The sequence below is a fragment of the Arachis ipaensis genome, chromosome B09 (assembly GCF_000816755.2).
Source record: "Arachis ipaensis cultivar K30076 chromosome B09, Araip1.1, whole genome shotgun sequence".
Lineage (NCBI taxonomy): Eukaryota > Viridiplantae > Streptophyta > Magnoliopsida > Fabales > Fabaceae > Arachis > Arachis ipaensis.
The window spans coordinates 139,942,975-139,958,403 of NC_029793.2; the positions used below are offsets into that span (position 1 = coordinate 139,942,975).

At 38.8% G+C, this 15,429-nt stretch overlaps 1 protein-coding gene across 7 annotated transcripts; it reads left to right on the forward strand.

Moving 5' to 3' along the window:
- Positions 1,091 to 8,225, forward strand: LOC107618359. Of its 7 annotated transcripts, none has more exons than XM_016320394.2 (14): positions 1,103 to 1,794; positions 1,886 to 2,105; positions 2,183 to 2,283; positions 2,859 to 2,980; positions 3,066 to 3,157; positions 3,608 to 3,713; positions 4,272 to 4,426; positions 5,350 to 5,477; positions 5,743 to 5,864; positions 6,201 to 6,298; positions 6,411 to 6,658; positions 6,801 to 6,893; positions 7,166 to 7,529; positions 7,613 to 8,225. In XM_016320394.2, exons 1-14 carry the CDS (start codon positions 1,368 to 1,370, stop codon positions 7,656 to 7,658), a joined length of 2,322 nt encoding a protein of 773 aa, XP_016175880.1. In that variant the 5' UTR covers positions 1,103 to 1,367; the 3' UTR covers positions 7,659 to 8,225. The 7 variants fall into 7 exon arrangements, 5 of the variants coding, with proteins under 5 accessions (XP_016175880.1, XP_016175879.1, XP_016175882.1 ...); XM_016320393.2 differs by having other exon boundaries at positions 1,105 to 1,794; positions 6,411 to 6,676; XM_016320396.2 differs by having other exon boundaries at positions 1,108 to 1,794; positions 1,864 to 2,105; positions 6,411 to 6,676.

Sequence of the window (15,429 nt, forward strand, 5' to 3'; positions counted from 1 at the left end):
TAAATCCCACCACTACCCTCTTCACCCAGCCACCACCCCTCTTTCTCTTTCTAACACACTCTCACCATTACTTCCCACTCAGTCCCCACCGCTGCTCCAATGGCTCCTTGCTACACTCTCTTCTCTTTTATCTTCACAGTCACAACAACACTTGCTGCCGCTTCCCCGGAAAAGAAGAGCACCTTCACGGTACAAGTCCACCATGAAGCCAAGCCCTCCATCTTCCCAACCCACAAGTACTGGTACGAATCCTCTCTTGCTTCTATTATCAACCATGCCACTGCAGCTGAAACCACCACCACCGCCGCCTCTACCACCGTCTTTCACACTTACGACACTGTCTTTCATGGCTTCTCAGTAAAGCTCTCACCTTTAGAGGCCCAGAAGCTGGAATCCCTGTCCCACGTCGTCGCAGTAATCCCGTAGCAGGTCCGCCAACTCCACACTACCCGCTCGCCGCAGTTCTTGGGCCTCAAAACTGCCGACAGGGCCGGCCTCCTCAAGGAGACGGATTTTGATTCAGATCTCGTCATTAGAGTCGTTGACACCTGTCCTGACAGAGAGAGAGGGTTGGCGCTGTTCCTCCCAACTGGAAGGGCAGCGGCAGTGGTGGTTCTACGATGCAGAAAGAGGTGAAGAGGGTTGGCTATAGCGGCGATAAGGTAGCCTGAAGAGGAGGGCCTCTGACGCGGTAGGCTCTGGTTTGAGGCCGATGGTGATGGTGGCGAGGAGAAGCTGGCGCGGTGCTCCTGGGCTGGCGGAGGTCCGCGACGTTGCTAGCGGAGAAGAGTGAACAATGATGAGGAGGGTGAGACGGTGGTTTGTGGTTGATGCTGGGATTGGGTGGCTGAGAACATTGAGAGAGAGAGGAGGGAGGAAGGAGATGATAGTGTGGAGAGAAGGGTAGGGATTGGGTGGCTGAGAACATTGAGAGAGAGAGGAGGGAGGAAGGAGATGATAGGGTGAAGATAAGGGTAATTTAGGGATTTTAGATAATTTTTTAGGATTTGGATAATTTTGCCTGTAAAAACAATTTTTTATGGGTACAAATGGTAATTTTTTTTTTTCTATGAATAGATATGTCAGCGTTTTCAACTTTCGTGGGTACAAATGGTAATTTACTCTTCCATATAAGAAGAGACATTTAGGATAAAGTGCCGCTAAGGCGCTAAACTCTTTTCAAGTGTTTTCTCCTCCGGATTTGCGCGATACGCCATTAAGCGAGAACGAGTCGTTTTATGATACACGTCAGCTTTGGCATCAGAGTATGAATAGGAGAGTAAGAGACGTTGAGTGAGCGACGCCGGGAGGTGCTGCAGAGGCAGAACAGAATTCCAGCCATCGTTACTCTGCGTCTGACGACGACGATGATGATGACGACGACGACGAAGACATTGAAAGGTGCGAGCAAGATGAGAGGCTTGAGCCTCTTCTTAGGACTCTGCAACTTCTTTATCCTCCTCATTGGTGCCTACCTCATCTTCCAAATCCACTCCCTCTGCCGCCCCCGTTTCCTCCCTCCTTTCGCCATCGTCTCCGTCGCCGCCCTCCTCCGCCTCTTACTCATGCTCCGCACCGCCCTCGCCCAACAGGTCGCCGCGCAATTCATCCTCAACTCCCCCTCCGACGCCTCCACCGACTCTCTTCTCCGCCTCCATCGCCGCGAAAAGTACAAGAAATGGCTTTGGTGGAGTCGCTGCACATCCGTCTTCACCGTGATTCAGTTCGTCTGCGCCGGTTACCTCTTAATCAAGTCTCCTGCCTATTTATCCACCGATTCTGCTTGTCCTTTAGGTAGGTGAGTTCCTTCTTTTCCTTACATTCTCATTTCTATCAACTGAATTTTCCTTACCGTTCATACAGTCATGCAATTTTCGTAATGCAGCGATGGAATGGAAATCGCAGTTGTGGAAGCAGAGGCTGCTCTCTTTCTTCATGATCATGGTGAGTTTTGTCGCCGTACTGCAGTGTTTTGCAGGATCTGATGTTCTCAGATGGAGATCTTTCTATGAATCACAAGATGATGCTTGGAAATGCCATTATAGGGAGGTATTCGACAATGGCATTCGCGAAACCTTGTGTTGTCTCGGCCGGGTTAAATACTTGTATAAACCTCCCCTGTGCTTTTGTTTACTTGTAAAGGTACTCATTATACCTTAATTCTGACCTTTCCGAATTGTAGGAGTGCATTGGAAGAGGATGAGGTCTATTCAGTGGCACGATTACTAGGCGATCTTGTTGCTTATCGAGCTACGGGAACTGGCCATATGGAACTCTTGGCAGGTTTGTTCAAATTTCACTCTATAAGAACTTGTCATGTTTGCAATTTTGGTTGGTATTCGTTCTGCAACATTATCCTATTAGGTGATTTCAGCAGTAGCTTAACTAGCTATGTTAAATAAGGTGGATGTAATATCATCATGAAACAAAGAAACAATGATTTTAAATTCAGTTTTCAGACAAAAAGGACTGGAAGGCCACTCACTTGTTTAGTGGTTTATTAAATTTTCTTTTTCCTCTTTATCAATGTATTGGATGAGTCCACAAATGTACCTTATCAATATAATAGATATAGTGCCTTTTGTGATTTTGTTTATTAGTGGAATCAGTAGAACATGTAGTTGAGTACATCGAGTTGAGTGATATAGCTATTACAAGACTTATACTATTATTCAAACAGTAGTATTCCTGTATTTGTGTTAGTGCCTTAGTTGGCCATTTTAAGATAGATGATATATTGAATGCTATTACGTTAATGACCTTACTCGCTTTTTGTTTGGATTAAAGACTGCCCCAATTTAGCTGTGTCCTAATGTTAGACATTTGTAGCGTATCACGTTAAGTCTTTTGCTGTTTAGGTTTAACTTTACTTCAAAGCCAAGAGAACTCTTCGGAATCCTATGAAGATGCCATAGAACTACCAGAGGCAAAAATGAGGGAGGCTGCAGCTCTTCATAAATTTGCTGAAGCTGCTTATACAGTATTGAGCTAGAGAACTTATTTCTAACTAATAGTTTATTTTTACTAATTTGTGTTGAAGATTTATCTCATGCTCAATGATGCAGGGTCCATTGCTTGATTTGGGACGAAATCCTTTCCTATTTCCATGTGCATGGCTCTATAGACAAGGGATTTTATCTCCTTGGTCACGCAATAGGTGGGATTTTGTTGGATATTCAATTTTATTTGTGCATAATTGAATTCCTTGTAACTGATGATTTATTGAGTTTGGTACGAAATTCTTTCATATTTTCTTATGCATGGATTTGTAGCCAACAGATTTTATCTCTTTGGTCATGCAATTCATGGTACTTTGTCAGATGTTCAATACCGTGTATTAACTGAATTCCTGGCAACTTCGTAACATATGGTTACTGGTTGGAAACTTATACCTTTTTGGTCAACGCAGTCACTGTTACTTATGTACTCTGAAACATATATTACGCATCTACGACATACAACACCACTGGAGAGCTTTAATTTATTTGCGTTACTTTAGAAAGATTCTTCTGTCATTTGTCTTGTAGTAAGTCTATTATATATAGATTGGATGAACGTATTTCTTTTCTTTTAATCGTATTCATTTTCAACAATGTGAACTTATTAGTCGACCTGTATTGGAGGGCGATAACTGGTGGCGAGGTCATGCAGCAGCATTCTTAAAGTATGTTAATTTGCCTCCAGAAGTGCTCAGACAAGGGCGAGTCAGCCAGGTTAGAGAATTTAACTTTTCTTATGTGCTCTACATGAGTTGCTAACTATTAGAGACTTTGGCATACTGTACTATCCAAGTCCCTATTAGAGACACAGGCTTTCAAGAGTGCCTTCACAATTCAGACTCGATCACTGTTCTACTACCTGAATTTACGAAAGCTTGCTTGTTAGGCTAGTCTATCTCATTTCTAAGATTTATTGTTTCTTTGAAAACTGGATTATACTTTTAATATAATAATTTGATAAATTTGAACATAATGAGTGAACTAGGCACTTTAGGATTATGCAGGAGCATAAAATATTACGTCATTCAGGCGGCTTTTTTACATATAATGATACAATGCAAATTGACTGACCGAAGTTACTGCTGCTGTATTTCATTTGAATTAATCACCATATATATGATGATTGTATGTCTTGTAATTTAAATGTGAGCATGCATTCAGGATGAAACAAAAGGCATACCCAATTTGTGTAATTTGTTGTGAACATTTCTGTTCGTATTGGTTTAGCCTATATTTATAAGAGTGTTGCTTTTTCTTTGATACTCATGTCAGTTCAAGTGTCAAGCTGCATACTTTATTGTGGTTCTGCATCATCTGAGGACTGTAGTAATTACTATACGTGGAACTGAAACTCCTGAGGACCTAATAACCGATGGGTTATGCAAGGAATGCACCCTTTCTACAAAAGACTTGGCTGGTTTGACTAAGTATATTCCAGTTTCCCTCTTTCTCATCTCTGCACACATTCACAAGCAGATATAGTGCACAAGAGGGGAAGAAAAAAGTTGCTCATTTATAAGATTCATGAGTTGTGACTCTTGTTCTGACACATTATAGTTGGTAAAGCCTATAATCACATTGACATACTAATGTGTCTGAAGAATATAATGCATTAAATCAGTTACACACACAGTTTTCATTTAAAGTGAAAACATGGAAGCCACAGTCTAATATTTATTGCTTTGCTATTGTAAATAGATAGTCAACCCACTAATCAGAAATCTGATTACACAGCATAGCTACTGTACAATATTAGAGTTTGCTTAAGTCTTTCCTCTGGAAGTGATGAAAGAATTCTTGTTATAGTTGAGAAATACTTTCTTGGTAATTGCTTTTTATGACAACTTGCTTGATTTATCAACACCTGGTACCCTCAGAATGTAGATTTAATGTGGATAGCTTATGGTAGCACAGAGATAATAATATTTTGAGCACCCAAAAAGTGCCCAATTTTGATAAAAACCTTTTCTTGTCTAGTCAGTGTCCTTAATTTTGGTGAACAATGCGCTAACACAACCAATAAATCTGTAAGTGCATGTCCACTGCATATTCTCTGGTATTATAAAAAATCATATCAGAGACATGGTTTGATGTAATTATGCTGCTTTTTCACTTAATGCAGAAATCTGATTTATGATATGTTATCCTGTGTTACTATCAATGTTGCCTTACACAATGATCTAGGACATCCATATTTAGTTCTTTATTTCATTTCTGTAGTTTCTCTTCCATATACCATAACAGTTTCATTTCAAACATGCAATTTATTATTTTCTCAAGCTGATCTGAATCTCTTACAAATTCACACACTTTTGGTTCCTCATTTCAATATTTATTTTCCTGTTTGCAGCTGCAGCCACATTCCTTCCAATATAAAGAAAATTGTTACTTCATCTTTTCCGCATCATGCACATTCTGGTATAGTGGAGGCTGCACGTGAGCTTTTTATGCAGATTGAAGGAAATGCTGATATACACGGTAAGAAATGCTCTGGGTTCTTCATCTATTTGATTTGTCTTCCTCTTTCCTGATTTTCTATGAGAAACACTTTGGCTATTTTGAGAGTGAAATTGTCACCCCTGGATGGTTACTAATTAAGTAGAATGATTCAACCCCCAAAATAAAATTCTAATCATATTTATTTTGGATATTTGATTGTCTCTATATGATAGAATATTTTGGTGCATCTAATCCATGTAGCTGGCGTCTAAACATTTGACTTTCTTACTAAACGGAAATGCAGGCACTGAATCTTATGGGCTTCTTTCTCAGTTACTTGGAGTTGGTTGTGAGTGCTATGGGTATAACATTCGCATAGTTGGGCATTCACTTGGGGGAGCTATAGCAGCATTACTTGGATTGCAAGTATAGCACTTCTGACTCAAAAGGATGATACCTTGCTTTATATTTTTCTTTTTCAGTAGATATAAGCCTGATTGTATTCAGAATTATGTAACTTGGTTGAAATGTAATTTCGGTAAATTAAATACTTTTATGTTGGATGGACCTATATGAAGATTTAGAGAAACCGAGTTACATGAGAGTTAAAAATTGTAGTTCATTAAATATAAATAGGTTTTTATTAACATGTGCCCTTAATTAGGATGAAAGAGGTAAATGCTTAGTTTCTTTTTTCTTATCCCATTACATGGTCTAAGCATTTGATTATATTTTTAAATAGATTCTTGGTCTTTTCAACAGCTTTATAGTCGATACCCTAACCTGCATGTTTATTCATTTGGGCCACTCCCATGTGTGGATTTTGTTGTGGCAAATGCTTGCTCAGAGTTTATAACAAGGTATTTGTACTAGTAAAATGTTGAAATTGATCCACTAGTTTGGTGGTGGTTGATTCCTTTTGGTAAACATTTTCAGTTTGTTTGCTGGTTGGTTTCGTTCTTTATGATGCAGCATTATATATGGAAATGAATTTTCATCACGCCTTTCAATCGGATCTGTTATGAGGCTAAGGGCAGCTGCAATCACATCACTGTCGCAAGATCCTAAAGCAGATAGTGCCATGATTTTCAGGCTTGCCCATCGGTTTCTGAATGTAAGCAACTATCAGAGAAATAAATCTGAGGCAGAGGATCAACCTGATTATTATTCAGGGTCCAATGTTCAGGAAGATCTAAACCATCAAATCTGCAAAAGCCAGTGTGAGACTGACAAAAGAGGTGTCTTCTCTTTTATATGAATATAGCTGCTTCTATTATGAGTGATAGAAATAATGTGTTACGTTCATGATTCATCAAACTAGGTTGGTGAAGGGTACTTTTTCTCAGATTTCTGCTGTAGCAGGTAGTAAGAAACAAGACGCTGAGAAACCCAAAAGGGAGCGTGCTGTTGAAGCTGAGCATTGCCAATATGCAAATCCTTTTGACTCTGAAGAAGGTGGCAAATCATTTTATACTAGGAGTGTTATTTGAGTATTCCCTTTATAGACATGCTATGGATTCCTTCACTTTATTTGTAAAAGTTACCTAAATTTATTTTTTTTTTCAAATGTGTTCCCCTTCATTTCTCACCTTCTACTCATTTTTTTTCTCAATAATGTCAGCTATGTATGTACAAATATCTTTTTTTTCCCTCTCAAGTTATTATGTTTATTGGCTTGGTGGTGATTGCTTATATTGTTAAGCTAACTGCATTCTGTTATATATCAGGCAATGAGTGTGGAGAATATACGCTCTGGGCTGACACCAAGGGAAAGGACCATATTGTTGAAATTGATAATGCTGAACTTACAAATCCTTTTGCTACAGATGCAAGTTCAGTTGATGATCCAGTGACTCAGTTTATAGACACTGTTCCAAGTTCTAAGTCGCATTCCGATAGTGATCCCCCAGAAATGTATCTGCCAGGACTTGTCATTCATATTATACCGGTACAGAATAAACCTCAAACTTCAATTAAGCCATGGCGAATTGGGGGTTCAGGAAAATCTTATAAAGCTTACTTAGCAAACAGAGAGAACTTCAAAGATATTATTGTTTCACCATCCATGTTCCTTGACCATCTCCCCTGGAGGTATGGCAAATTATAATCCCGTCCTTTAATCATTTCTTCTTACAATATAGTAAAGAACTTAACTGTGACACTTTTGTTTTCAGATGTCATGATGCATTGAAAAAGTTAATGAAATCTGTAGATGATTAATGGAACCAACCTCACATCATCTGGTTCTCGCTCTGCCATTAACACCGAGTCTCAACGGGATTATTTTTTGGATCCAGGTTTCTTATAGTTTTGCTTACAATTGCGATTAAGATTTATAACAGATAATAAGCATTCAATCTTGTCAAGTTCGCTCTTCAATAACATAATTGGAGGACTGTGTTGAGAAGAAAATACCATTATAATTCAACACCATACTTCAACAGTTACTGCAGCTTTATACTTTCAAAATGTGCCAACATGATCTGCTTTTACTACACACGTTACCACGTGATTTTGCCATAGAATAGTGGAACCAATTCTCTTTCTTTCTCTCATCTCCCCAGAAATAGAACAAAGTTTATATATATAGTAGGGAAGCTAGTTTTCTTTCTTTCTTTCTTCTTTATTTATTTATTGTTACAAAAGTATTTAGAACAATGAATGACTCTATATTGGATCATTATTATTTGCATTATTGTTATATCTTTTGTTAACTACACAATGAGGCAACCTTGAGAGTTTAGACCGAGTAAGAATGATTGTCTTTTAGATGATTTGATGGAAAAAGTGTCACCAAAAGTGCTTGCTAGTTTGTTGCTTCGTCTTCAAGGATGCTATATAATTTTAAATGGAATGCAAGCTTAAAATTGATGAGCAATTCGATCTAATATATAATATTGTTCCCAGAGTACGTGATGTTGCCGTGTAGTAACTTACTTATTGTCTCAATCAGATCTTGAATTTTTTTTTTTTTTTGAAGGCATACCATGATGGTTATCATATTAAGTAGCAACTATTTTTAAATTTGCATAAGATTGTAGCAGTAAGTAGTAAGATAGAACGTAATACTAGTGTTGACATAATTTATGTTTTGATATACTGTTTTACAAAATTTAACCCTATGAGTGCATTGCATATATGAGTTTTAGGTGTTTAGTTATAGGTTGTTGATTGACTTTCATCAATTTTCGGAAGGCAAGTAGCAACATCTAGAGAGCTTAAAAGGTAAGGACATGCCTGGTTTCATTAGCTTGTTATTTTCTCCTTTATAGAATATTATTCCGTATGCAAATAAATTAAAGAAAAAAAGATGGTAACAATTAATGCATCTTGCTTACTGTAAGCTTGTCTTGTGTTGGTCCACTCTGCAATATCTAGTGCAATGATATGATGATGGGTGCGTGCATGATTAGATTTTTGAGGAAAAACGAAACACACAAAACACACATTGAGGGCAGTTTGTTCACTTTGTTGTGTTGTTTTTGGTCAAGTCAATATGCGTTAGCTAGGAGCCATCAGTTAGGTATTGGGGCCTATGCCCCAATCTATTAGGCTATCATTATTCTAGAATTTGAATTCTCTAAAATAAAAAAAAACTTGATAAAATAATAATATAAAAGATTAATTATTATTAATTTTATAATTTCTATAAAAAAATAATTAATTATTCATTTTATCATTTTATCGGTTTTCTTATTTTAAAAGATCTTGACCTATCATTTCTATTACTAACATTTAAACATGAAATGAACGGTAGCCGCCGGTACCAAGTAAAAACTTAGAGATAATATAATAAATAACAAGTGTACTTACGTCCTCATCCGGAGCTGATGCTCTATTGTCTATTTAGTATTTACTGGGAATTAATCTTTCAAATATTTCTTTTTAAAATTGATCTCGTTAAATGTAATTTTTATTATACAATTATTTTTTATTGGCTTTTTTTTTATTTCACTTAAAAGAGTAAGAGACACAGAAAGGGGACACCGGGACAGTACTTGGATAAGGTTGCCACTTGCTGGCTTGTCCCTCTACTCTCTCTAGTCTCTATTAGATTATTATTAGGTACCCCCTCCTGGCTCCTGCATTTTCTTTCCTTTTCCCTTTTCCCTTTTGATTTCTGCCACATTATCTACACCTTTTGCTACCTATAATAAATTGCACGATTTTCATATTCTTGTAGTATACGTCTTATTCTATTCTTAAATGATAATCTTTTCTAAAAAAGATTACTTAAAATACATCTTAAATTTATCAGTATTAAAATTATAGAAATTTTTAGATTACTTTTACTTTTTACCCTTTTTATCAGTGTGTAAGCAAGCGAGAGTTATTTAAAAAAATAGGATACGTTAAAAAATAAAGATGACTAGTAAGAATATAACGTCTCTATTTATCTCCATACTATATTTTAAAAATGTCAATTAGGTTTCCATTATCTTCCCTTATTTGGAGACACTACAATTTCATTTCCCTATTCTCCACGTTTACAATTTTAATTTGTTTAGAGAAACATAGGGTTCCAAATTAGTGAGAAGTTTCAAGAAACGCCAGCAATTGAATTAAACACTGGAAGCTTCTATCACTCTTATATAGAACAATTGATAAATAGCAATTACGTTACATTACAACCCAGGAACAAAATAAAGAAAGTGACCCACATGATTGGCTTCAAATTCATTTAAATAGAACAAGCAACGGAAGTTAGTATTAATAATGTACCTCCCATAGGGGGGAAAAATAGTGTTGGTGGGGCAATGATTCCGAGATTAGTTAGAAAGAGTGATGGAAATTCAGACGTTTCTTAAGTATCCATATGCAAAAATCATTATTTTATAGCATATCCCCCCTCCCCCTTTTTTTCATTTTTTTCCCTTCTGGATGTTTCAATAAGTTTATAATTAGATAAACTTATATGTAACTACTTTGAAAATGATGGATACTTAATAATCATACTAAAAAAGAGTTGTATATTATAAGGTTGTAATGTGAAATTTATTATAATAATATGTATGTATATTCTTTAACTTTTCTATAATTATTAAAACTAGTTNATATTCAAAAAAAATTTTAACTACATCTAATTAAATTGATCTGACAATGAGTTATAGTTCAAATGGCATAGTCTTCTCATACTCATCTAAGAGGTCGTGGGTTTGAGTTTCTCTATTTTTAGTAAAAAAAAAATAAAATTAAATTGATCTAACATAACAAAAATCAGTTATGATTAATATTATTCTAAGTTTTTTTGTTTAAATTAATTAGACTTGGTTCATAAAAAGATTTGAATGTGTCTTATTATTACTCATTATTTGATGCCAAACACTAATAAGAAATATGATGATAGATACCTCTCCTTCATTCTTAATAAAGTTAAATCTTAAAATAGTCTCTGAACTTCCATTCGAGTTTTAAAGTAATCCCTGAAATTAAGAATTACTCAAATTTGTTCCCGAAATTATCCTTCAAAACTCATAGTAATCTCTAAAGAAACTGGGGAAGGGTTGGAGAAGGGAAGTGTGTTTTTTTTTTTAATAAATATAAAACGCCGTCGTTTCAGTTGTTTCCAGTGGTAAGGATAGACGAAAATTATTTTAGGGACTACTATAAGTCTCGAAAGATAACTTTAGAAACGAATTTGAATAATTATTAACTTCAGAAATTACTTTAAAACTCAATTACAATTCAAAGACTACTTTAAAATTTAACTCTTCTTAATAAGATAACATGTGAAAGTAATAACAATGCGATGATAACAATGCGATGATATTAATGGGTAACTAACACAAAGTTAAAAATTTGAATAAAAAGTTAAAACTTTGAATATTCATCATACTATAATTTAACTTGATTTCCCCCTGAAGATTCCGCAATTAAATTGATTGAAGTCGGAAACATACAGCGACACATGTTGGGTAGCTAAAGAGTAAATAAATGAACACACATATCTCAAAATAAAGACAACAATATCAAAGACTACTATCTACTTGATAGTAATAAACTAATAATAGTAATAAAGAAAGAAACTACCACATGGCAACGTAACGTTTATGGAATATAGTTACTAGGGCAAAAAATTTAAAAAGACCAAGAAGAAAAGAAGAGAATAGTATTACAAGAGAGAAAAAAAATAAAGAAAATATTATTATTTTGAATTAATACTTGATCGATAATAATTTGTATTTATATTTATAGAAATTTGTACATATAAAATACATAATTTACATTTATATTTATCAGAATTTGCACACATAAATCAATATTAAAGATAATTTAATATTTATTGTTCATACCCTGACCCAACGATAAGGCCCAGGTACAAATAAAAGGCCCAATCTGAAGGATTGAGCCTCACCTAGCACCGACCTTCCTCCTGCGAAGTCGGTTCTTACCACGACTTACCCTAAAGAAGTCGGGGACGAGAGTTAGCTGGCAGATAAACATTCGCTTGAATGAGTAACTGTCCCTAGAATCTCTCTAACCACTTCCAAGAGTCATATCCAAACCTCCCTGAGATAAAGGGACGGTTAACACCCTAAAAAAGTGGCACTACTCCAACGGTGGTTATTGGATCACCACTATAAATACACTGACACCCCTCATGTATCTCTAAGTCCCAATACTCTCTAGGCCTGCTCACACCCTTGCTGACTTAGGCATCGGAGTGTCTTTGCAGGTACCACCCCCATTCGTTCATACTCACAAGTTGGACGGAGGCCCCCAAGACGCAGACCCGCTCGAAGGCTTCCTTCCTCAAACGATTGGGCCAACCCAGTGAGTCCAGCCCAACAATCTCCGGTTACCCATCGTAACATTGGCGCCGTTGCCGGGGACCCGAGAGATCAACCAGTGATGGCGGACAGATCCCCTGAGGAGGGTCATGTGGAGCAGATTCCGAACAAGAGAATCTGGACACCGGAAATAATGACGTGGACCTAACCCTCCACCAGGGAACCAACGATCAACACAGAGAGGGTACCTCCGGAGTCAAAACTCCGAAGGTGAATTCCTCAGAAGGGTGCGAATCAGAGAAGGACGGACAGTCCCACGCAACTGAACTTATGGGATTAGTCCATGTCCACCAAAGTCGCTTGGAACAGCTATAACAGGAACGGGAGCGACAAAGGGAAGTAGAAAAGCACCTAAGAGAGGAGATGGATCGACGAAAAGAGTTAGAAAAAAAACTCTTGAAGTTAGAATCCTCCCTCAAAGGTCGGAACTCCCGTGACGATAGAGAAGAGTCGCCCCCAGGAGGGGAGGATCCTTTTAGCGAGAACATAATGAGGGCAAAAGTTCCAAGAAACTTTAAAAGCCCCGATATGGACCTCTATGATGGAACCACAGATCCGAAGCATCATTTAAGCAACTTTAAAAGTCGGATGTATCTGGCTGATGCTTCTAACGCGACGCGCTGCAAAGGTTTCCCGACCACCTTATCGAAAGCAGCGATGAAGTGGTTCGATAGCCTCCCTCCGAGGTCGGTCACCAGTTTCGAGGACCTCTCAAGAGAGTTCCTGATGAGGTTCTCCATCCAGAAGGACAAAGTAAAACATGCGCCAAGCCTCCTAGGAATAAAACAGGAGGTCGGAGAATCCTTACGAGCCTATATGGAAAGGTTCAACAAAGCATGTTTAGAAATCCAAGACCTGCCCACCGAGGCAGTCATAATGGGGTTAGTCAATGGGCTTAGAGAAGGTCTCTTCTCACAGTCCATATCAAAAAGACACCCCACCTCCTTAAGTGATATACAGGAAAGAGCTGAAAAGTACATCAACATGGAGGAGAATGCTAGGCTGAGAGATTCGAGTTGGCGACCTGGGCATCCACCCTCAACAAAAGAGAGGGAGAGAGAACCCAAGAAGAAGGAAGAACTCGGTCTCGATAGACCAAGAAAATATCACTCTTATACTCCTCTAAAGGTTTCCATAGTGGATGTATACAGAGAGATTTGCAATACTGAAAGGTTGCCTCCTCCCAGACCTATTAAAAATAAAAAAGGGGGGAGTCGCAGCGACTACTGTGAGTACCATAAAATATATGGTCACTCGACAAATGACTGTTACGACCTTAAAAATGTGATAGAAAAGCTGGCTAGAGAAGGTCGGCTTGACAGATATCTCATAGAAAGGTCGGACAGTCATGGGAAGAGAAAGCGAGACGATGTGGATAGAAGAGACCCACCACCGCAGACTCCGGAGAGACATATCCATACGATCTCAGGAGGGTTCGCGGGAGGGGGACTCACTAAATCCTCTCGCAAAAGGCATCTCAAGCGAGTCTACCAGGTCGGAGGAGAATCATCCGACCTCCTTACCATTTCATTCACAAAAGAGGATGGACAAGGAATAATCCCTGGGCATGATGACCCAGTGGTAATTACTATGATCCTAGCCAATGCCCATCTCCATAGAACCCTAGTAGACCAAGGAAGCTCAGCGGACATCTTTTTCAAGCCCGTTTTTGACAAACTAAGGTTGGATGAGAAAGAATTAAGAGCCTACCCCAACACCTTGTACGGACTAGGGTCAGCATATAATGCTTTAATCGGCAGAGCTACCCTTAATCGACTCGGAGCGGTGGTATCCACTCCCCACCTTTGCATGAAATTCCCAACCTCAGCGGGAATAGCAACGGTGAGGGGAGATCAGAAATTGGCAAGGAAATGCTACAATGAAAGCCTGAACCTGAGAGGAAAAGGCAGAGAAGTCCACACCATAGAGCTCGGCGGTGCAGGGGCCCGAGAAGAGCTGCGACCACAGCCGGGAGGAAAAACTGAGGAAATACAGGTCGGCAAAAAGGAAGGAAAAAACACCAACATAGGAGCCAACCTAGGGGAAACCCTAAAGCAAGGGTTGATTAAGCTCCTAAGAGACAATTCCAACCTCTTTGCCTGGAAAGCCTCCGACATGCCCGGGATAGACCCCGAGCTCATGTCCCACAAGCTCTCGGTATACCCAGGGTCCCGACCTGTACAACAAAGAAGACGCAAGCTCGGCCCAGAACGAGCCCTAGTAGTAGAAAAACAAGTACAGGCGCTCCTAGAAGCCGGCTTCATCAGAGAAGTCAAATACCCAACGTGGCTAGCTAATGTAGTGCTAGTCAAAAAACAAAATGGCAAATGGAGAATGTGTGTCGACTATACCGATTTAAATAAGGCATGTCCCAAGGACCCTTATCCACTACCAAGTATTGATATCCTTGTAGACTCCAGCTCGGGATATCAATACTTGTCGTTCATGGATGCCTACTCGGGGTATAACCAAATCCCAATGTACGAGCCAGACCAGGAGAAGACATCATTCATCACACCCAGAGCTAACTTCTGCTATGTGGTCATGCCATTTGGATTGAAAAATGCAGGGGCCACATATTAGAGGCTGATGAATAAGGTGTTCGCTCCCCACCTTGGGAGCTTAATGGAAGTCTACGTCGACGACATGCTAGTAAAAACCAAGGAAGAAGTCGACCTCTTGTCAGACCTCTCGCAAGTATTTGACACCATGAGGTCACACGGGATGAGGCTAAATCCCGCAAAGTGTACCTTCACGGTGGAAGCTGAAAAATTTTTAGGGTTCATGCTGACACAAAGGGGGATCGAGGCAAATCCCGATAAGTGTAGAGCCATCCTAGAAATGAAAAGCCCGACTTGCTTAAGAGAGGTCCAGCAGCTAAACGGCCGACTTGCAGCCCTCTCCAGATTCTTGGCAGGATCAGCACTAAAATCCCTTCCATTATTCTCCTTATTGAGAAAGGGATGTCAGTTCGAATGGACTCCTGAATGCGAAGAGGCGTTCCAGGAGTTCAAAAGATTCTTGAGTCAACCTCCGATTCTGACCCGACCTACAGTTGGAGAAGACCTCGTCCTATACTTATCTGTAGCAGACAAGGCTATCGCGTCAGCCCTGATAAGAGAAGACGAGGCCGGTCAGCATCCGGTGTATTTCATCAGCAAAGTTCTACAAGGCCCCGAGCTAAGGTACCACAAACTAGA